The 21625-nt window shown below is 41.8% G+C and overlaps 3 protein-coding genes across 5 annotated transcripts; all 3 read right to left on the bottom strand.

Annotated features, from left to right (window-relative positions):
- Positions 1-498: 498 nt before the first annotated feature.
- Positions 499-3113, bottom strand: LOC139306874 (transmembrane protein 182-like). Its single transcript, XM_070930837.1, has 5 exons — positions 2795-3113; positions 2468-2564; positions 2261-2389; positions 2043-2180; positions 499-779 (listed from the first exon to the last, which is right to left on the bottom strand). The coding sequence occupies exons 1-5, from the start codon at positions 2975-2977 to the stop codon at positions 511-513; spliced, it is 816 nt and encodes a 271-aa protein (XP_070786938.1). The 5' UTR covers positions 2978-3113; the 3' UTR covers positions 499-510.
- A 148-nt stretch (positions 3114-3261) lies between these two features.
- On the bottom strand, positions 3262-8820 carry LOC139306487 (actin-related protein 3). Of its 3 annotated transcripts, XM_070930358.1 has the most exons (12): positions 8605-8820; positions 8120-8175; positions 7223-7347; positions 7034-7144; positions 6630-6725; positions 6074-6181; positions 5849-5992; positions 5204-5377; positions 4962-5054; positions 4740-4865; positions 4495-4578; positions 3262-4280 (listed from the first exon to the last, which is right to left on the bottom strand). In XM_070930358.1, the coding sequence occupies exons 1-12, from the start codon at positions 8646-8648 to the stop codon at positions 4185-4187; spliced, it is 1257 nt and encodes a 418-aa protein (XP_070786459.1). In that variant the 5' UTR covers positions 8649-8820; the 3' UTR covers positions 3262-4184. The 3 variants fall into 3 exon arrangements, with proteins under 3 accessions (XP_070786459.1, XP_070786460.1, XP_070786461.1); XM_070930359.1 differs by lacking the exon at positions 4740-4865; XM_070930360.1 differs by lacking the exons at positions 4495-4578; positions 4740-4865.
- Positions 8821-15222: 6402 nt separating this feature from the next.
- LOC139306895 (ly6/PLAUR domain-containing protein 1-like) lies at positions 15223-21361 on the bottom strand. The gene is made up of 3 exons (XM_070930856.1): positions 21313-21361; positions 17993-18127; positions 15223-15455 (listed from the first exon to the last, which is right to left on the bottom strand). Exons 1-3 carry the CDS (start codon positions 21359-21361, stop codon positions 15223-15225), a joined length of 417 nt encoding a protein of 138 aa, XP_070786957.1.
- Between the last annotated feature and the right edge of the window lie 264 nt (positions 21362-21625).

Here is a 21625-nt window from a genome sequence, read left to right as displayed (position 1 = left end):
CACGGCAGGCTTCATCTCCCCCACTTCACATCAAAATTGATTTATCAATTACAATAAAAGCAGAGCGGGAGTATTGGAGTATTAATCACAATGGGATCTGTTAAAATCGATTAGAAAAGAAATCCTATAATGACCAACTTCAAATTAAGTATTCCAATTATCCTCGCTGATGGAACTAATTGGAAAGATCCACATCTGTGATTCTGGCCTTCAGTTATCACTGTACTGTGTGAGTGGCCGCCCAGCTTCCTTAAAACTGGTATTATGTCAGCAAGAGATGAGCAAGATTGTGCTACTTTATTCCAGGGCTGTAGTGGAACATAAGTTTTGGAAGATAAATAAACTAAGAGTTTGAATTATGTCACTGGATTATTGTTATTGATGCATTTAAATGTTGTAGCTGGTTGAGGTGGAGCTAATTTTATCATTTCAAGCTGTTAAATAAATGTGTACTGAAGGTGCTGAAGTAGAACGTAAACTCTTGATGAAGTGGTGAACTTTATTTAAGAGCTAAACATCAGACGCTGGAAGTTCAGGAATGTTGTCTCTTTTATCCAGCCGTGTCCCCTGAATACTCCGGCCAACCAGGAGGAAGAGGAGGCCGCCCAGCAGGCAGAAGAAGACTGCGACCGGGGCCAGGAGGAATGACGGACCGTGCTGGATGCTGAGGTGGAAGGAGGGGCAGCCGGAGACTCTCTGACGGCGGGCGAACTGCTCCAGAGTGTCCAGGACCTGGACCCACATCAGATACATCACCACCACTGCCAGCAGACACAGGCCTGAGGCACGGAGAGAGGATACACCCTGAGAGTCCACGTAGTCCTTTGAAACACTTCGACCCTTTTACAGAAAGAACAAACCGGCTTTGATTGTATCGTAAATGATTTTTTAAATATTGTGTAAATGTTATTAAATATCATTTCTAACCACCGTTTAGTCCTTTTATTCAATCTTTCACTTCATTGTTTTTTGTTTGTCTTGCTTCATCGTCGTCATTTTATTGCTCCTTTGTCGAGACCAGCAGATCTGGAGTCAGTTTCTTTTCATTCATTTGCAGCACAAACCCTCTAATTTGCTTCCTGGTGGTTGGATGTCAAACTTCACACACACTATAAGTTGACTATCGTCTTTACAGCATAAGACATCAAGTAAGAGTGACATTATTGCACGAGCAGCCTTTAAAAGTCACTCCTGGACCTTGAACTAATCTTATTTTCTACATAGAGAATAATTTGAGACATTTGTTGGCTCAAAAATAGTCCCTGTGTGGACATTAGGCAAGACATTTGATTTATGGTCTGAGACAGCGATTGCATTCTTATGGTTTGGCAGGAATGAACTGTTACGGCATTATTAGCAATGTTTTGAGGGCAGCTTCAACATTTTCCAAAAGATTACTGTTAACTATGTTGATGTCTGTAGAATATAACCTGTGGGAAACCTTCCCATCCTTCCCCCAAACTATGAAGGGAAACTCAGGCAGAGGGACCTCATGAAGACTTTTCCCAGCTGACGGCGATGTTACCTGACGAGCAGCCGCCGGCAATCAGGCACCATCACAATCAGTGACTGTTGTTCACGTTAAAAAGACTTTTCCTTTGTTTATTATTGTTAGAGCCGAATTAGATGTTAAAAAAAAGATAATAGAAAAATACATATTTTTAAAAATCCAACATTATTTGTAGAGGAAAATGCCATTTTTTAAATCACTTTAAATTCTTTGTTTAAGTACATTGAACTGCATTTTCCGACACAATTAAAAGCCATATTTAGTCACTTTAGATTTGCCTTGTTCCTGCCTAGAAAAGAAAGAAGCTGTAAGCACGAGAGGATTCTGCCCAACAGCAAACCAAACTTCTGTCAAACTTTAAGCTGTTTCTAAAACATGTTTTTAGAGTTTGATGTGTGGGAGATTTAGCAGGTAAAACACAAACAAACTTGTTTGTATCACACTACTTTTCATTAGTATTCTGTCTTTTTGCTGGGATTTGATTGAATTTGAAACGTTCAGGTTTGTGGGTTTTTAGCTTATTTGTCCTCACCACCACAGAGCTGAAGGGCCCCGCCCGCTTTATAGAGTTTGTGATTGGCCAGAGGGGCGGCACAGACGACAACAAATCCACCAATGAAGACGGCCGTCAAGCCCGTGAAGAGGAAGATGCTCCAGAAGGTCCTGAAAACTGAGAGAGGCGGAAAAATGAGGCCTCATGAAAGATCCGAACGCGCTGTCATGTAAAAATAAAGAGAAGAGAATACCAACCAATGGCAGAGTGGTGTTCATACGGTTCTGTGGGTAAACCATGTGGCTCCACCTGAGATCTCATTGGCTCATTCACAGGAAACGGGAAGAGGAAGGCTGCCTGGCAGACCTTTGATGGCGGCTGATTCACTGACGGGAGGGAAGTCATGGTCACGCTGTTGTTTGCCAAATATAAGTCTGACATGACTGCAAAGTGAAGGTTCTTACAGATCCAGAGGTCCCACATAGAGGATTCACTCGAAGGAGCCATGAAAGAGCAGCGCCAAAACAGACCCTCATGGAAGATCCTCGCACCGTCTGAAGCCTGATGAGTCACAACACCACGTGATCGTTATATACAACTCTTGGTTTCGGCTGTGAACACAATAAAATGATCGTCCCAGCACTTAAGACAGGTGTCAGGGCTGGGAAGGGCTGAAGGAGTTGGGTTATGTTTGTATTAAGCAAGTGGCCGTAATATCTCATTTTACTCTGTTATTGATTTTATTTTCCTTATTGTTTTAATTGTTCCGACACATTTCTTTTTTGAAATACCTCGGCGTTGCTCTTCCTCCCTCTCAAGCCTCTTCCTCCATAGCTGTCCTCTGGCCGGCCGCAGGACTCGGCAGCCAGCAGCCAGTACTCCGTCCCACAGGAGGCCAGCGTGAACAGGGACCCTGTTGCTCCGAAGAACAAAGCCAAGAAGAGGAGCACCTTCGGCCTCTCAGCAGGAGGCATGCCTCAGTCTGTCTGTTTCCCTTACAGCTGAAAATCTGCCATTTCAAACCAACTGGCTGAATTGTATTTCCACGTGTCCTCTACTCGACCACCATGACGCCTCGCATGAACTGCTTCAATGAAAATAAACTCTTGCATCATGTGCTGGTCAGTCTGAAGGGATTCAGTTACGAGGGGGGGTGGGGGGGGGTCCACTCATACAGAAATAGCAGTGTTGAGAATAGCAGCCATGTTGGACGTAAGATGTAATTCTTGAAACTTGAACAACAGAAATCACAACTGTAGAAATGTCTCCTTGGCATTTATTGGAATGCCAGCATTGAAATCCAGATTTGGTACAGTACAAGGCTATCCAGTATAACTGAGATCTAGGCAACAGTGATGGTCCAACAACAGTCATTCAAACTGCATGTTCATATATTAATACAACCTTTTTTTTTTTCTTCTCCAAGACAAGTTGTTCGAGAGATGATTAATACAAATAAAAAGGTGAAAGGAAAGCGGAGAAAAGACGACAGGACTTTGTCTCAGTGAACCCTGGGAAAGATTATTTGAACAGATTAATATTAGATTTTTTTAATGCCTGACTTTTCGTTTTAATAATCTTAATTCAAATGTATATTTCTTCCAGGTACTGAGCGACTTTAAAAAAAGAAAAAAAGAGAGAGACACAAAAGAGAAAAGAAAATCAGGAATGGTCAGTACGTCTGGTGATTGTATAACAATGTCTTGTATGTTTGCACCTGTCTGATGACTGAATGATCATTCAATGAAGTTTGAGGAAAATGATGTCCTGCTTCCTGAAACAACCATCATTTTTTTTTTAGAGTATATAACATATCGCAAGAACCCAACCCATATACACAGAGAGGTGCATTTATACAGGACTCATGTTGATTACTTACATATTACAACCCTGTGAGGATATTATAAGTACATATACGAGGCACGCAGAAATGAAAGATTTATCACCTATTATTAACCTACTTGCAGTAAACATTTTATTTGAGGATCCTTTGGGCTGAGTCACCTCTTTCCTCTAATTGGTGAGGATCTTGCCACTCTTTTGGCAGTTTGTTTGGTCCACTGTCGCTCTGTCGGAGCATCCGTGCAAAGGCTCATGGGACTTTCTACAGCATGTGAGGTCTTGCGCCGCTCCCCTCCGTTTTTCTTCCTCGGCCTCCGCTGAATGCGTTCCCTCCGACGCCTAAGACATGACTCCGAATACGGGGTTGTGGCGGCAGATGCTGGGCCCGATCTCCTCGTAGTCCTTCTTGGTGTGGCACACTTGGTAAAACTCAGGCTGCCGTAACAGAAAAGGTCCAGGTCAGAGTCAGCCCCCTTTACATTTCACAGTTTCAAACAGCATGACAGTGAGTTTACCGAAGTTTGGGACATTTGCTCTTTATTTCAGACGTTTCAACTATTTTCTGATATAAACAATCTGTATAAAGCTGTTGGAGGGATGATGGTGATGATGTGTTGTTAGAGAAGCTGAAAACTGTTTTAATACTCACAGTAGACGCCAGCATTGATCCTCCAAACCAGACAGCGTACCTCTGCATGTGATGAGTGATGACTTGCACATCGATGGGCTTAGGCTGCAACAAAACAGGATGGTTTCATCAATATCAAAACAAAAAACACAAAACCACTTCCTGTAAATGTTTTTGAAGTAAAAAGAGGAAACTTTTGTCGCCTTTCTCTTTTCAGAAACAGGGTTGGTGGATCTTCGTCTACGTCCTCTGTCATATTTCCTCACCTTCAACTTGCCGCCGCTCAGCTCTTCGCTCATTTTCAGTCTGGCGTCCACAGTCCTCTTGAGGTCCCTCTGCAGGCGTCTGCCAAAGTCCCTGAACATGGTGGAGCCTCCGGAGAGCACGATGTTCTGCGGCACAAGGAGGAGGCAGACGTTGACGTGAACAGACTCAGACAGTGACAGTTAGGGCAGCTGTAGCAGCCGTAGAGGCATGTGTTTCCTCACCTTGTACAGTGGACGTCTGACATCGATGGGGCAGTTCTGGATGACTTCATCCACCACCTCTGAGATCGGCTGGGTGAAGTCTGGGTTGGCAAACTGGACGAGACCAAATAGGAAAAAAAGTTTAAGAGACAAACAATTTTCAAGGCGAGAAATCAGCTTTTGTTTCGGGGATGGCATCAAAGAGAGACAGGCAGAGAAGCTGATAATAGAGGCGCTGAACACAATATATGGATCTATTATACCTCAGGGTGGAAGAAGATCTCAGGCCCCAGGAAGCGCTCGTAGCCAACATCGATGGTGAACTCCTTCTTTGAGATGGCGTTGATGCCCGTGTACTGTTTGATCCACTTGGAGCCGTCTGTGTCGTACTTGTTAAACTCCTTAACAAGGTCGGGGCAGACGTAGCTAAACCGCTCCTAGAAAGCACAAAACACCACAGTGCAACTTTTAGGATGCTATTAGCAATGTTGTGGAAAAGCACTGTTGAACGCAATGTGAACATCTTGTGAGTCATACGCTTCTGTAGCTTCTCTGCCCTCTAGTGGTCAGGCTGAGAAATGCATGACAGGGACCACACAGCACTAACACAACCAGTATCTTCTGTTGAGGGTATCGCTTCCTTTTATGGGGCCTTCTTTATGCAGGTTTCAATACAGAAACAGACGATGCAACCGACAATACAGCCTCTGTCTGATATTTGATCCTGTGTGACAGCTTTACACAGCAAATACACAAATTCACTTCACTGAGGTTCCTCCTGTCTTGTCACTTTACTGTAAACCATCAAATACCGGAGGGGTTGGTAAATATTAGCACTTTATTAGCATTTGCTTTTAATGTTTCTAAAAGATTTCACAGTGGTGTAAAACGCAGAAAAGAACTCTGACCTTGACAGCTTTCGCCGTCTCCAGGGACTGCTCCGGAGGTATCCCCACCTCTCGTTCCCTCAGCAGCTGTTGGGTGAAGTACGTGATGTCTCGACCAGCGATGGGGATGTGCTTAATGCAGCTACCGATGACGTAGCCTTCAGCCTGGAACACAAAGGTGCACGAGTTCAGGGTTGGAGAACGAGGAATAGAGCAAAAAGACAATCCCGAAGAAGTGACGCTTACCACTGGGATAACGTGTGTGACTCCGTCTCCGCTGTCAATCACGGTCCCCGTCAGAGTCCGCTCTCCCACCTGTCTGGATGTCCAGGAGGCAGCCAGCGCCAGGACAGCCTGAAGCAGGAAATACAAGTTTTACTTCAAATAATGTGTCAATAATACTGTCTAATCTAAGCTAATGAGGATTCACTGGTTCAAAACTGCTTTAAGGCCTCAGTTAACAGTATTCACGCTCTGGATTTTAGAAACACTGAATGACGACATTGAGCAGGATACATATCAAATTACTTAAAGAAGGAGAAGTGAAAATTGGCATTTCCTCTGAATCAGATGAGTGACATCTAATTCTATCTACAGCCCGCAAGTCTGGTTTCAAACACGCTTCAAGTAGCTGTGAGTGCTGTGGAACTGTACTTTAAGGCCATAGAGATTTCTTGATTCACAGCTAATTCTATGTTTTCAGCATTCAGAAAGGCTTTTCCAGTTGTCACTCTGGCTGGGAGACTGTTTGTGTATTGCAAGTGTAAATACTTTCAGGTGCTGTTTTGTTTTGGAAACTTACCTGGACAGCGATGTAGAGACCCGGGACGTTGAACGACTCAAACATGATCTCTGCTGTATACTCTCTGTTTTCTGGTGTGTTGAGGGGGGGCTCTGTCTGGAGAGAGAGGGACGCAGAAAACTGATGTGAATACAGCAACGACTTTAAGCCACTTTTAGAGTGAATTTGACACAATTTCAGTCCTTGTATGTGCAAAACGTTGACACCTCTGGTCACATATGATAGAGTTTAATACATGTTGCAGACTGATACAACGGGAAATGGCTTACATAAGACAATTTAGTAAACAAATATAATACAAAGAAAGAAACTCTGCCTGCTCCTCACTTGTCTCAATGCCATTTTGATCTGTTTCTGAGGTTGTAACTCAAAATACTAAATAATGCATACAGCTCTGGTCTTACCAAAAGAAAGTAATGGTCTTCAGGTTCTGCCCGCAGATACTTGAAGATGATCTGCTCCATAAATCTTTCCATCAGGTCCCAGTCTTCCACTATCCCGTGACGGATGGGCCACTGGAAATGAAAACAGTGTAAATGTCAACATCGTCGTGAAGCCTCAATCAGACAAAAGACTTCAACTTTCCTGTCTACCTTTGTTGCATATGATGGCTTGTCGATGGCTTCGTCCCCGATGAAGAAGTCCAGGTCATCGACACCCCTCATCATCCTGCGCTGGGCCTGGTCTCCGACCTTGGCCGATTCTTTGATTGCGATACCTGGAGGTGATCAAAACAATGTGACGCTATTTCACTGAAAACAGATACTCACTTGATGTAAACTCAGAAATGGTACAAATGCATGGGTTTAGTAATTTCTGGGCGCTGTAGTTTCAAATTCTTTCTCAAATAAGAATAAAAAGTGCATTTGTTGGGGACTATTTTCAGCTGTGGATTAATATACGGTATATTGTGTCCTCACAACATACAATTCAATTCTTTATAATCCAAAGAGAAATAGCCAAAACACCAAAAAGTATAGCCCTTAAATGATATAATGAGCAACAAAACAAAAACTGCCACCTAACTCATATAACAAAACAAAGCTTTGAGTCTTCAGGGAAACCTTTAAACCGACCTCTTTCTCTAGCTAATGGTGGTGTACCTGAACGCAACAGTGCACACAGAGATCTCTGACTTTAGATGAAGTTTTGCTTTTGTCAAGTTGTCTCGCTGATGTCTATCTCATCGGACTGTGAGGTAAAAGGAAGTCGACTTGAAACTGACGTCTTATCAGGCGGCAAATCATAAAAGATGATTCCTCAATTCATTTTTTGTTTCACATATTTTGAAATTAAAAATTCAGTTGTTGTGTTGTTGTTGTTTAACAATGTTAAAATAATAACCTCACGCACAATTAACAGTATGGTAACCTTTCAATAATTGTATTACACTCATATATATTATATTATTCCTATTACACATTACACCAGTTAAAAATGAGCATAATTTAAATCAAATTCGTGTTTTGAGCGTTTCTTTATTTACTTACATGATGGTATGATGAACTGTGGTTCTGTATTTCCTGCATAACCAAGCTTTGTGTACCTAAAAAGAGAAACAAAATACGAACAAAGGTTTAGTTACAGCTGCTTCCTTTTGGTTAAACTGTTAGACATTTACGTAAACTGAGCAGCAGCAGAAATAATCTGGATAAAATGCTTTCTGCTGTGAGGATTGTCCAGGAAGTAACATTAGCATCAGTAGCTAGCAGCAGCTAATTGCAATGATAAAGCAGTATTGACCATGAAAGCAGATTAAATAAACATGTCGGACACTTTGGCGTGCTAATTTGTAGCACTAAACCTGGTTTTACAGACAACATAAGAATAAACAAGTAAACAGATGCGGCTGAGTAACGTTAGCACCTTTCAGGCTAAACAGCCAGACGGGGCGTTAGCTGGAAGTTTGACAGCCGCTTATGTGGGCATAGAAAGCCAGGCTAACGCTAGCTAGCATTGTATTTTGGCTACTTACCCTGTGCCACAGTCAACAACACAAGCCGGTAGCCGACCAGCCATGCTTGCTCTCTTTTAATCTATCTACAGGCAAATATATCAGGCGCCCGATATGAACGGATATCTTAATAGTAACCGATCTAAATATCGCAGCAGCCTGAATGAATAGCAGTCACGGCCGATTCGGGGGCGCTTCCGGGTTCGGTGAGATTTCTTCTAGTGCAGAGTCAGCAGCTTCAAAGGCACAATGCTGCCCCCTAGTGAACGGAGATGATCTTCTTCTTCTTCTTCTTCTTCTTCTTCTTCTTCTTCTTCTTCTTCTTCTTCTTCTTCTTCTTCTTCTTCTAGCGTTCAAGGTGCACTACCGCCACCTACAATGCTGGAGTGTTTTTTAAAACTCTTTATATTTTCCTTCCTCAAGATGAAGACGTCTTTAATGGAAACTTTTTTTGCAACACATTTTGTTTGTAGGACTTGTGCGTAATGCTTTATATCCTATGTATTGTGTACACATATACAGTAAAATACAAATAAAATATTTTAATAAATTATTAAAAATAATAATAGTCTTTTTACAGTGATTCTCCATTTTTTTTTACCACTCGGCCAGATGATATCAGTGATTTAGGTGCCATCAAAGGCAAAACAAAATGGTCCTCCCCCTCCACGACTGCACGGAGGACCGCTGATAAAGACGATATATATATATAAGCAGGAAAGAGCTTTAGGGCTTGATTCTGGCTTCTGAGCGCCTCACCACATTAGAGCCAATCCCAGGGCCTGGGAACATTGGCCCCCTGTCCTCAGGCAGCCTCATCACTCACACAAGAGCCTCTTCACCGCGCTGACTCTCCTAGAAAAAGCCCTCGGCTTTGCTGAACCTGATAGAAACAGTCCTTGTCTGCTCGCTGTTGAGCCACTTGATGGAAACTCTCCATCAAGAACACTAGGTGAAGCGATTTGTTTCAACATTGTCAGTGCTGGAGCAAAGATTCGCCAGGAGCCGGCTATCAAAGAAGGACTTTCTTTTTACATCGCTGGGATATAGTGGTGTCTTTTGTCCCCTCTTTATGAGCACCAACATCATCTCATAATAATTATAAAACAATGAAAAGTGGTCTTAGGAGGAAATTATTATGGCGAGTCCCAATAAGAATGAACTTTATTTATAAATCTCTTATCCTTCTGAGTTTACAAAGTCCACTGAGAGGAATAAAAAGTAAAAGTAAAGCATTCAACTGGGAGTTAAAGCAACAGAAATCTTGTTTAAAAGAAGGGGGAATGGAAATTAAATTGGATTAAAGAGAAATGTGAGAGTGGGTTATTTAAAGTTCAAGAACAATAGTATAACAGAGAGACTAAAAAATCGCATTTCATCTTATCTAATCCTGGCGTTCCAGACCTCTGGATCACCGCCCACAGCTCAGATCCTTTAAATGATTTAAAGAGGTCTGAGCTCATTAGAGGGGGACTGTGTAACCTTTGCAAGATAAAATAACACAATATTCCTCTTCTCTTCCTCTGCGAGAGCCTCACTCGGTCTGGTGTGACCTGTAGCTTATTGTTGCTAATGCCAGCTAGTGTGCTGACTTTATGACATTTTACCATTAAAGTGGCACAAAATGCCACAAAATGCCACATTCAAGTGGCACAAAATGCCACTTTAATCCATGTTCAGAAAACAGTGGAGCCAATCAGAGCTTCGTGGGCAGGACTAAGAAAGTAGTGAAGAATTACCACAAAAATGGCGACAAGCAGCTGAGCTGAACTTGTTGTAAACACATATACACACATAACGTGTACTTGATGATCTACAGGAAGTACAGTAGCCTCTGATGTAACACTTCTAGATATCAAAGGGAGACAATTTGACGATTGAAATAAGAAATAACCCGTCTGACCCTCTGACCTAACTCAGGTAGGTCTGAGGTCTGTCATTATATAATCAGCTGCCAGTTCCTGCAAGTGCTTTATGTTCCTGTGTCTGACTGTTTTGAATACTAGAGGGCACCAGTGCTCTCCTTTTTTAAGAAACAGCCACTGATCCTGAGCCAGTCGCTTACTGTAATAACAGAATGATTTGCCTCAAGCGGTGCAGCCCCCACCTCCGCTGACTCCTCCGCCACTACATCTACTAAAACAGCCTTCCTGGACTGAAATAATCAGAGTAACAAGGGGCTTTTACAAGCCAGTTCTGTTTCATTTTCGCTGGTTCTTGCAGAGGTGCAATGTGTTTAACACTAGTCGGATGCTTGTTAACTTTCCCACAGCCGCAGATTAATTTCCCCTTTGCACCGCTGTAACTTTGGTGGGGGTTTAATTGTGTTTACCTTTCTTTATTGGCCCTACTTACTGGAATTAAGATTTGTGTTACGGCACCAAAGTGGATTGGAGTGAAAATACAGTCTGGTGAAGTAGCTTGTATCAGGTTGACTGCTAAATCATCAGATTTAGGATAATTGCTGAAGCTATACGTGCTTGTTCATATCCAATGTAATATGTTTAATGGAATATTCCATTCAATAGAATTTCATTTTAATTTAGCAGTTTAATCAATAGCAGAAAGATGCCTATTGATGCTTGGGTTAATATATTTGATTCATGTATAATAACTAATGGAAATAAATGAGATTGGATGCATTTAAGTGGAGCAGCTCTGATTCGTGACAGCTATACACAATGTGCAGTATGTATAAAGCCGGACTAATTGACTCTCTGGAGGTCTTTGATCCTGCTGTCCCCTGCGAGTCCTGCTGCCTGTACCTGAAACAAATCCCGCCCACACCAGAACAGACAATATCCCCCCCTCATTTCCTATACTCTTAGCCTGCACAGTAAACACCGCAGATGAGTTGCGGTCCCTCATCAACTGAAGTATTTCCACTGGCAGAGCTCTAATATGACTGTGTTTGCGCGCACGTCATTAGAGCAAGGCAGAGGTGGGCCTTATTATTTTTAATAATCTCCTGTTTTTGCTGCTTCTTAATCCCGGGAGATCTGCAGTCTGCACTTCCCCTCTCTGATCGTCAGTCCTGACTCCTTCCTCCTCCTCCTCTATGGCTTAATGATGCCCTGTCATACAGGCGCGCCCTCACACTGCAGGAGGCTTTTGCTGCTAATAGCCCAAAGTTTAAGCTGCAATCGACACGACTGAGGTTTAGCTCCATCATTTAAGTCAGCTGATATCACTGTGATGAACATAGCTGTGTTTGAAACATGTGTCTCATCTCTCTGCAGAATGACTGTACATCTTTTTTACTGTGGACTGCAGGACTCATCCAGTGGCAGCTGCTCTATTGTGCCTCTAACAATGCACCGCTGCATTGTTAGGCACGTCATTGAAAATGGTTACTTGGAAACACTATTATGACACTTACAAGTTGATCATCACAGCCAAAACTGGACCGCCAACTTCTGTCTCTCTCTTTAATCTTGAGTAGTTCAATATCACAATCTATGGCTGAGGCCTCTACACCTTTACTTTAAATTAGCTGACTTTTACTGGAGTCTGGTGTTGACGCCACAAGACCAAAGGATCTTTTGTAAAAATGGTGTAATGCAGAGTGGATTATATCTAATCTGTATTCTCTGCACACTCTGACAAAACCTTAATCTTCTGTTTCATATGAGGCTTTTATCAGTCTCAGTGCAGGCGGTCGATGACAGTATTTCAGAGATAGAAAATGCACACACATGCACAGTAAGAAAATGTGGATTCATACTACTGAAAAACTCAATAATGCTTAAATCGTAGCAAAAGAAGGCAAAATGTCTGAAATAAACATGTATACTCAGTTGAACCACAGAGGTTGCACAATGCACAAAATAATCAATAGATGAATAATTGAGTGATGGTAGCGTACTGAAATGTAGCTAATTCAATAAAACACCGGCTCCACGCAGTCCTTAGCCTGGCTGCGTGAAGGTTAAAGACACGGGGGGAGCATTTAGGCCCAAATAACCTCCCAGGGACCACCAGCAGTGAGTCCATGCATTGTATCTGAGGTGAGGTGAATTCTAATGGTGAGCTCTATAGGGTGGGGGAGGCTGCATGTGGAGGCTGCTGCAGTGAAAACAATCCTTTTGCAGAATCAAATAATGTGTCTTATGTGGCTTTTTAGCATGAAGGACAAGGTGTTAACATGTTCTGTCATTCAGTCAACAGTGGAGCCCCATTATTTCCTTATAACTGTAAATGTACGGGTTCCTAATGGTACTAATAAGGAAAACGGAGACAGTGTTCCACTTCCAATTAATTAATTCCAATGAATTGCTAACATAACTGTATTTTTACAGCAAGTCAGCAGAACATATTGCATTTGTCTACAGTAAAGCCTACAGACGTATATGGAGAATAAAGTTTCCAATAATACTGAATAATTCATTAGTATTTACTTTGGTTTAAATTGCTCAGCTGCCCTTGAAATATTGTTCTTTCCGGGAAACTTCTTTGACAATTATTACATTATTACATGAGGTGTTAGAGCAAACATGCTGCTCTGGATGCTATTCAACGTTAGCATCTGCTACTGACTGAAAACATACCATCCATCAGCTTTTCTGCAACATTTATTTACATCACACATCAGCAGAATACAGCGTTACTCTTCACAGAAGACCAGTCAAAAAACTGCCATGAACATTTAGCGGACGGTTCATCTCATTTTTTGTTTCCAGAACAGTCGCACGATGCTCTGAAATAAGTCTTAATAATAATATTGATCAACATACAACATTCTTTTTTATATGAAAACGATAAATGAAATGAAAATTCATGTGGAACCTCAGAGCACTTTCTTAATAATAATAATAACAATAATAATAAAATTTGTGGCATTGAAACACAGTTAGAGAATGTCTGCATCATTGTTGTTACAGCACATTCACTACATTTAAATATAATACTGTACAAAAAGCAGTAAAATGATTGCAGTGAAATAGAACTTCATGGAACAAATAAATCATTTGGAGAGAAATATAAACCTGCAGTCTCTTTTCATTGCTGTAGATTATAAATTGCAGTATTTGGCTACATGCAATACTAGCTATGATTTGGGCATATGTTTAATTCTTGTGAAGAAATATAAACTTAAAAGGGAAACATGGCTGATATAACCCTGAAGCATTTCTCCAGTGAGAGTGTGTTTGTGCTTATACTTTAGCTTGTTCTTACACTGCACTATGTCTATGTAATATGCATCTTATAATTAATTGTACAGGGTGTTTACAAGTTCAGCTCTAAGACAGTTCAATATCTAATTTCATGAAGGAATATATGGAATATTAATGTCTAATTTCATGTCTCAAATCAGCACCTTATGTGCCAGACTCAACTCTTAAATGTCATGATTGAGGATGAATAAGCAATAACACAAACAAGCTTTCCAAAACCAAGTCAGCATCACAAAATGTCAATTAATACTGTGCGGCAGTGGAAAATATGCATATATATGATAGATAATATGTTGCAAGTGAGCTCAGAAAAAAAAAAATCAATTCTTACTTGCCAGAATCAAAGCGTCTTCTTCATTATCACATATGAGAAGTATATTTTGGGTTCATAATGTCAGTTCTGTCTCAATCCAAAATATGAAAATCTGTGTATTCTGAGCAACAATAGCAACAGCGTTAACAAGAAACAGTGCTGTCAAATAAAGCTCACAAAATAAAAGCTTAAAAATATAATTTCATACAATAACTTCTACCAGTACCTTTTACAGCGTATAATAACCAGAAAATAGCTTCAGAGCAGGTTCCTCACAAAACGCTCCACTTCACAAAAAGCAAAGAAATTGAGAGACGTCTCGGCTGCAGACTGGCTGGTCCTTCTCCGGCAACAAGAGCAATAAATGATTCAGAAAGCTGGTTATGCTTCCACTTCTCCCGAGTCATTTTCAGTGGTTACGGTGTTATATCGATCATATTAACAGTTTTTTCATGACGCTGAGGAGACACAAAGCATGTGTGGTGTCCAAATCTGCTCCCTCGATATATCACAGCAGTTATCGCAGGTCCCGGCTACGAGGTGCACCTGGGACAGAAAAAGGACAGAAGATGTGTTCATCCAGCTTTCAAAATAATGTGTGACATTTAGGAGGCATTCATATTAAGCATTTTGATTTGTGGAAGGGGGGAACAATATCACTTGTGGCAACAAATACGTGCACCGAGATGCCTGAAAATGCAGGTTTGTGTCCTTTTCCAAGCAACACCACATGGCTAAAACCGTGAGGACGCTCTACCGTCACACCCGTGTGTGATTGTTGAACGTCTGGGGGCTGCGGGGATTTGCTCCCATTCAGCCACAAGAGCTTGAGTGAGATCGGCCACTGATGTTGGAAGATAAGGCCTTATCCAGTTCATCCCAAAGGTGTTGGAGGGGGGGTGAGGTCATGGGCTCTGTGCAGACCAGTCAAGGTCATCCACACCAAACTGTTTCTTTATGGACATGGCAAAATCTCTAAAATGGCAAAAATTCTACCTTGAATTCTGTTTACAAGCCCTAATTTAGTTCTAACTGGGCCGTGTCAACCTAAATGAACCAAAAACAAGGGCAACAAAGTGAGGTTTCTCTCTTTTCTGTGGTTTGGACTGAAGAAAACAAACTGTACAGTGGCGATGCGATGGGATCCTCAGTCTACGTCACAGGGAGGAGTGTCAGCAGCGGCAGGAAGAAGGTGAGGAAGAGGAGAAGCGGCCGGCTAGTCGCCGCCGAAGGGATGGGGCGCTTCCTCCTGGGCCCGTTGCAGAGCGGGGTGTTGCAGCAGGAGATGCAGACTGAGTTCAGCTTGCCGGTGCAGAACTGCTGGTAGCCAGAGGAGGCGATGAGGCAAGCCCCGGAGGAGGCACAGGACTTCCGATAATGTATTCCTGCAAAACAAAACAGAGCGTTGCATTTTCTGAATATTTAAGTGGGTCCTGACAGAGAAAGTACAGTTATTGGCCAGTCAGCCAGGTTTGAGATGTTGGGCATCTTGCATCAGACTGAAAATGTCTTTTCTCCTGCTGTAATTAGATTGCTTAGATTGAAGATGTAACATATACGAGCCTTGTGTTTTGCAATGCTGCAGCATTTTATTGCACTATAGGGCTATGGAGCTATTGACTTCCCGTCTGCTCTAATTAACTGATGTTTGTCAGTGTGGTATATGTTGCTTCAATTTATATGCTTGTATGTGTGGTATGTTATCATTTATCTGGTGTTCTTGTTGTGTTATTTGTCTTGTGTTTTCTAAGTTCCCCTTACTGGACAAGAAAAAGTTTTGATTAAATCAAATTCAGATAAATTCAATCTCTGTAGGCAGAACATTCCTTTATCTGGGAATGCTTTTTATTGATGATGGAGGAGAAATATCTAAAGCTGAGCCTTTTTGTCCTCTAAGCACTCAGCTACTGCGTCTGACGAGGCAAAGCATAAACATCTGTAGCATCGCAGGTTCAGTGTCTTACTCAAGGACATCACAGAAAGCTATTGTTGCAGGCATTGAAACTTGTACCTGTTACAAGATAGAGTTTAGCCATCAAGACACCTTCACAACACTTGACCTCAAGCTGTTTTTTTGCTTTTGAATTTGAAGTAAATGCTTCAACAATAGACTGAAAATGTACCCATCTAACTTGTGGCCAGAACATCTGCAGTTACAACGTAATCTGTAACCCCATAAATGAATGCAATCTAGTTAATACATGACGTGCCTTGGACTCGATGTAACACTCGGTTGCTACTGTAGGTAGTCGGCTAGTTAGCCACACATGCTAATGATTGGGGCTTGTTGAAGAGCAGATAAACACTGTTTAATCCATTCTTCATACTTTCTCTCATGTGTTGTTGCTTTTAGTCAAAGACGAAAAGACTAAAGAAAGACGTCAACTCTTTAGCAAACAGCCAAGTCGGCGCCCTCCAGGCTGAACCACTTTATTTCCTGTAATGCAGAACATAATGAATCTAATGTTGTGTCAGGAGCAGCTGAAGGAAACTCTCCTCTTTGACGAATGAGCTGAATAAAGTGGTCCAGTGAGATAGTGTTTACCGAGATGCCTCATATAAAAGTGAGCATGAACATGAAAACATTTGTGTGAACACTGATGTGTTGCACAGTCTGATTCTCCGTCTGCAAGCCTGAGCTATCTGTAACACAGCGAGTCTATCCACACATCAATCAATGCTTCTCCCTCCGTCCCTGAAGCTGAGCAAAGGAACAAAATAACAGATAACAATGCCTATTACACTGAAAATCCCAGGAGATTGTTTTGACCTACTCGGCCTCTTCTGCTGGGTCAGTAAGTCGCACGTATGAGGATTAAAAGGTGTTTGGAGGGAGGAAAAAGGGATAGTCGAGTATATCTTATTTGATATTTTAACGTCAAGAGAGAAAATGCCAACAGGTGCAAACATCGCAGCTGATTTAATCTGTTGTTTATGAAGGCTGCGCTTGCATGACCTGAAATAAATGTCACATTACAGCAAAAAATCCTTTTAAAAGTGATATTTCTTTGACCCGCTGTTTTCCACACAATCTTGTTTACCACAGCATCCCAGCTCATCCCAGTTGAGACGGCAGTATTTATGTTAATTGTCTGCCCTGTTGTACATCAAGAAAATTGCGGGTACTTAGTGACTTAATAATGTTGCCCAGCCTCATCTGAATGTCGATGATATAAAACTTAATGCTCAGAGGTCGTGTAACTTCAAAGTGCTGTGTTCTGGTCCGTCTTTGGTTTCCAGACGGTCACCTTTCTTCTACGGATAAATAGGAACGCCTGATATTCTACTTTTGGCTGACCCAGCCTGAGCATTTACATCCTCAACGATCAATCTTCACTGACTCTGTCCTGGATCCCATCAAGGAATATAAAAACCTAGAGAGCCTCTACCTCCACCCAAGGATGCATAAAGATCCGTATCAGCACCAAAATACCTTTGACATGATTGACAATCATGGGTGTCAGATATTCAAGTGAGTTCATAAACCACATTGTGTATCTTACAACGTCCTATTAAATTCATTAAATGCTAGTAGAAATACACATATCAATTTATACATCTTATCAATCAGCAACATCTATTTCATTTTCTTGTTTTAAACGAGGACAGCCCACCCTCTCCTTTTTTATCTTGTCCCTCTTTAAAGCGTGTTTTTGTCTTTATCATACTCAAAACGACAGGAAAGGTTATCTTGTGAAGTGCTGAAGTATGAAATGCTGCTTCACAAATACACTTGAATTTGCTCGTGAAATCCAGATTTGTTCTTTGGCCCGTGGTCTAACCTTCCGCGAAATTTCACTGGAATCTGTTTTAGAGCAGCAGGCACAGCGTTGCTTGTAATAAACTGAATGAAAATGGGTCGTAAGCATGAGCAGTGAGAGAGCTACCATGGCCATCTACAGATTTACAAACTGTCCCTTACCATCGGGTTTGACCAGCACCTCCTTCTGGCACATGTCCTGTACATTGACGGTGCAGTTGACGATGTACTCCGGCGTGGAGCAGTCATTGTGCTTCATCTCCTCACACTGGTAGCACTGGATCTGAAGGGCATCTCCTGCACCATGCACCAGGATAAAGAGTGCAAAACATGAAATCATTAGCGGCATAATTGATCCCGATGGAGTTCTCAAGATGAATACTGTAGATAAATAATCAAAGAATTAGGTTTGAGCTACAACTGTGAATAAAATATCACAGAATTTTAGAAAACGGCATAAAATGTGAAGCTCAAATGTTTGTGCAAAGCTTTATGCTTACACATCTTAGGTACAGAAACATTTTGGTTAAAGGAATACTTCAACATTTGAAGAAACACGCTGGTTGGTTTTCTTGCCGAGATTTAGATGAGAAAATTGATACCACACTCATGTCTGCGCGGTAAATATGAAGCTACAGCCGGTTAGCTTAGCTTAGCTTAGCACAAAGACTGGAAACAGGGGGAAACAGCTAACCTGGCTCTGTCTGAGAGTAACAAAAATCCACCTACAAGCACTTTTAAAGCTCACTAATTAACACGTTATGACTTGTTTGTTTAATCCGTACAAAAACCAAAGAGTAAAAATTAGTAGGCCTAAGCCAGGAACAGGTTAGCTAGTTTAGCTAAGCTTAGCTAAGCTAGCTAACCTAGCTGGCGTACCGTACACACAAGAGTGGTATCGATCTTCTCAGCTAACTCTCAGCAAACAAGCGTATTTCCCAAAATTACAAACTGTTCTGAGATTAGGGAGAAAGCTTGGTTGTATATAAAACACATTATGTTTAAAGATAGAATGATATTTGCACTAATTCAATGTCACTGATTCAGTCATTCCCCCATGTTGTCCTGTCATGACACAATACATTATTTTTCGTCTTTTCCTGTGTGCAGAGTGGATTACTGACATTCGTTCACAATATTGTCGTTGCACACATTTTGTGAGTCCAGTCTGTACATTATTTTTCTTCTTTATGTTTTCCTGGAGTCAAGCAGCAGAGGCTTTTATGGATTTTGCTTTGTGCGAGTGCCTTTGATGGTGTTGCAGCTCAAAACAAGACTAATAGCAGTCCATGAGAGTGCAATGTTGTCTTCTCTATCTTCTGCACTGTGTTTTGACATTACGCCCGCTAGCAGAGGGGCACTTCCGAGGTTTTGTGACTTTACAAAGCACATAAGCAAGTCCTTCGCCAAAGTCTAATCTTAGGTGTTTTTCAGCTGTTTTTATAGGCTGTCTCATGAGTGTCAACAGAGGTGATAGATTCACACAGAGAGGTGAGAATAAGCTATAAAGAAACAGAGAAAAACACAGCAAAGCACACAGTGGTCCTTTTAAATTCCCTTTGAACCCATGGATATTTATAGGTGATAAAGCTCCATTTACAATACAAACAAGCCTGTAAGAGGGACTTGATGGCCCACATGTATTTCCCATCCCGTAAGATAATAAAAACTGACTGCTACCACGTCTTATCTTAAACACGATACACAACGCTCCTCGCAGCTTTTGCACATTTCATCTTCTACTTTTAAAGAAGCCTGGACGAGCTTCTCTTATTGCCTAAAACATTCATCATTAATCTGAGTGAACACTGAGGAATCAAGCTCTGACGCCTAAAGAGTCTATACTACGCTGTCACTGTTAAAATTGACATCTTAAATGACAGTTATGACCGAGTCCCAGGATGATTTTTTACAGATAATACGCTGGCTGTGCCTCCTTTGCAATGTACATGACATATTTCACTGGCAACTCTTTGCTTCACAGGCAACAGTGACGTCTATCCATTTTATTGAACCTCTGAATGTTTTTCATAGAGAGCCGAGGGTGAAAACTGCTCTCAAGACGTTCTTTATTGCTATAATAAGACAAGTCAGCATTAATTGGCACACGAGATTGTTATACACACCATACCTGCCAGGTTCAATTACTATTTCTCGAAGATAGCATCATCACGGCAGCTTCACACGGAGTCATTCAATCAAAAACTTCCAAGTCCTGCAAACACGCCTGCCCTTTCTTTCCTCAATATCCCACACAGGCAATCCGTCCCCACTGACATATATTAGTGGTGTAATTATTGAAATGGCACCAAACATTAATCTCAACCCGGACAGCGCCATCAAATGCAACTGATAAAGGTCCACATAAAACATCACAACCCCCAGCCTAATTACTTTAAACCAAGCAAATGCCTGAAACCTCCATCCATCACCTGGAGGGGGATTGTGATAACAAGGAACTTTCTCATTCTTGGGAGTATCTGTCGCACTGGGGGGCAAAATCCAGCGCCCGACGCACAGCTTATCTGTTTTAGAAAATTCTTCTGAATCTATTTTTCCACAACACAAAAAACAAGAGGATGATAAGAAAAATAAACCAAATCCTTTTAGGATATTGTTCCTGTAGAATAATTGCAGAACCAATATATTCTGACGATCACTGTGGGCTCAACAAAGCAGCTAAATAATGTAATAAAAAAAAACAGACTCAGGTGTAGAAACAGCTCTGGGAACAGACAATTCCTCATATGAGAAGAGAACAAAATGGCACAAAAAGCAGCATCTTCACCTTCTTCACCAACACTTACTGGGAGGAAGAAACCCCCCCCATTCAAAGCAAACCAGAAAAAAGACACAAACAGCTCATTTGTAACTGATTATCACAGGTTTAAGAGTGTTATTGGCTTAAATCTGTGTCACTATCTCTTTCCATCTGTGCCAAAACAGCGCAGAGGAGTCCAGCACTGCTCCCAGAACGCAACATGATTATTAATTACTTCCCATTATTATTATTTTTCCATGTTCTTTAAGTTGTTTCCAAAAGTGTATAAAGTCGGCGAGTACATATTTGCACAGTATTCAGATCTGGAAGTCCGATCTTTGGCACAGACTTCACATACGCAGCGAGAAATGAGTTCCAAGAGGCAGTGGGTCTGTTCTCTAAATGTAGTGCCATCACAACAAACACTGTGGAACAATATATCCTGAGACTCAATGGTTGAAAAGATCTGTGCCATGGACACAATACGTGTAAATAACCACATTTATATTTTGATATTTGCCTCTCTGTTGCGCACGGACGCAGATAGAAAGAAGTAAATGTTTAGCACATATGACAATATAAGAACTTGTTTTTGTTGCAGACCAGCTGGGGACATGCGCTCCACACTGTACCCCCCCCCCCCCCCCCCCCCCCCACACACACACACACACACACACTGACTGACTGAAACGGGGCCGCAGTCTCTCCAACTCGCACCTACCTGCGTTGAGAAGGACTCCAAATAAAGTCGCAAAAACGAGAAGACGCATTCTCTCCCAAATGACGCTCGGAGGGGAAACATCCGACCAAAGGAACTCGTTCAGACGGGGGCACGGAGGACGAACCGCCGCGGAGAAAGCCCAGACACGGATCCGCTCATCCTCTCGGCCGGCTGAGGTGAGAGCGAAAGCTCCGCAAAGTGAGAGAGAGTCTCCTCTCCAGCGCAACTGGAGACTCATCCAGAGCGCAGAAACCACAGAGCGCACCACGTGACGGCAGCTCACACTTGGCATTTCCACATCTCAGTTCGTCTT

This window comes from Enoplosus armatus, chromosome 24 (genome assembly GCF_043641665.1).
Source record: "Enoplosus armatus isolate fEnoArm2 chromosome 24, fEnoArm2.hap1, whole genome shotgun sequence".
In the NCBI taxonomy this organism is placed as follows: Eukaryota; Metazoa; Chordata; class Actinopteri; order Centrarchiformes; family Enoplosidae; genus Enoplosus; species Enoplosus armatus.
This window is presented reverse-complemented; position numbering and strand designations above follow the sequence as displayed.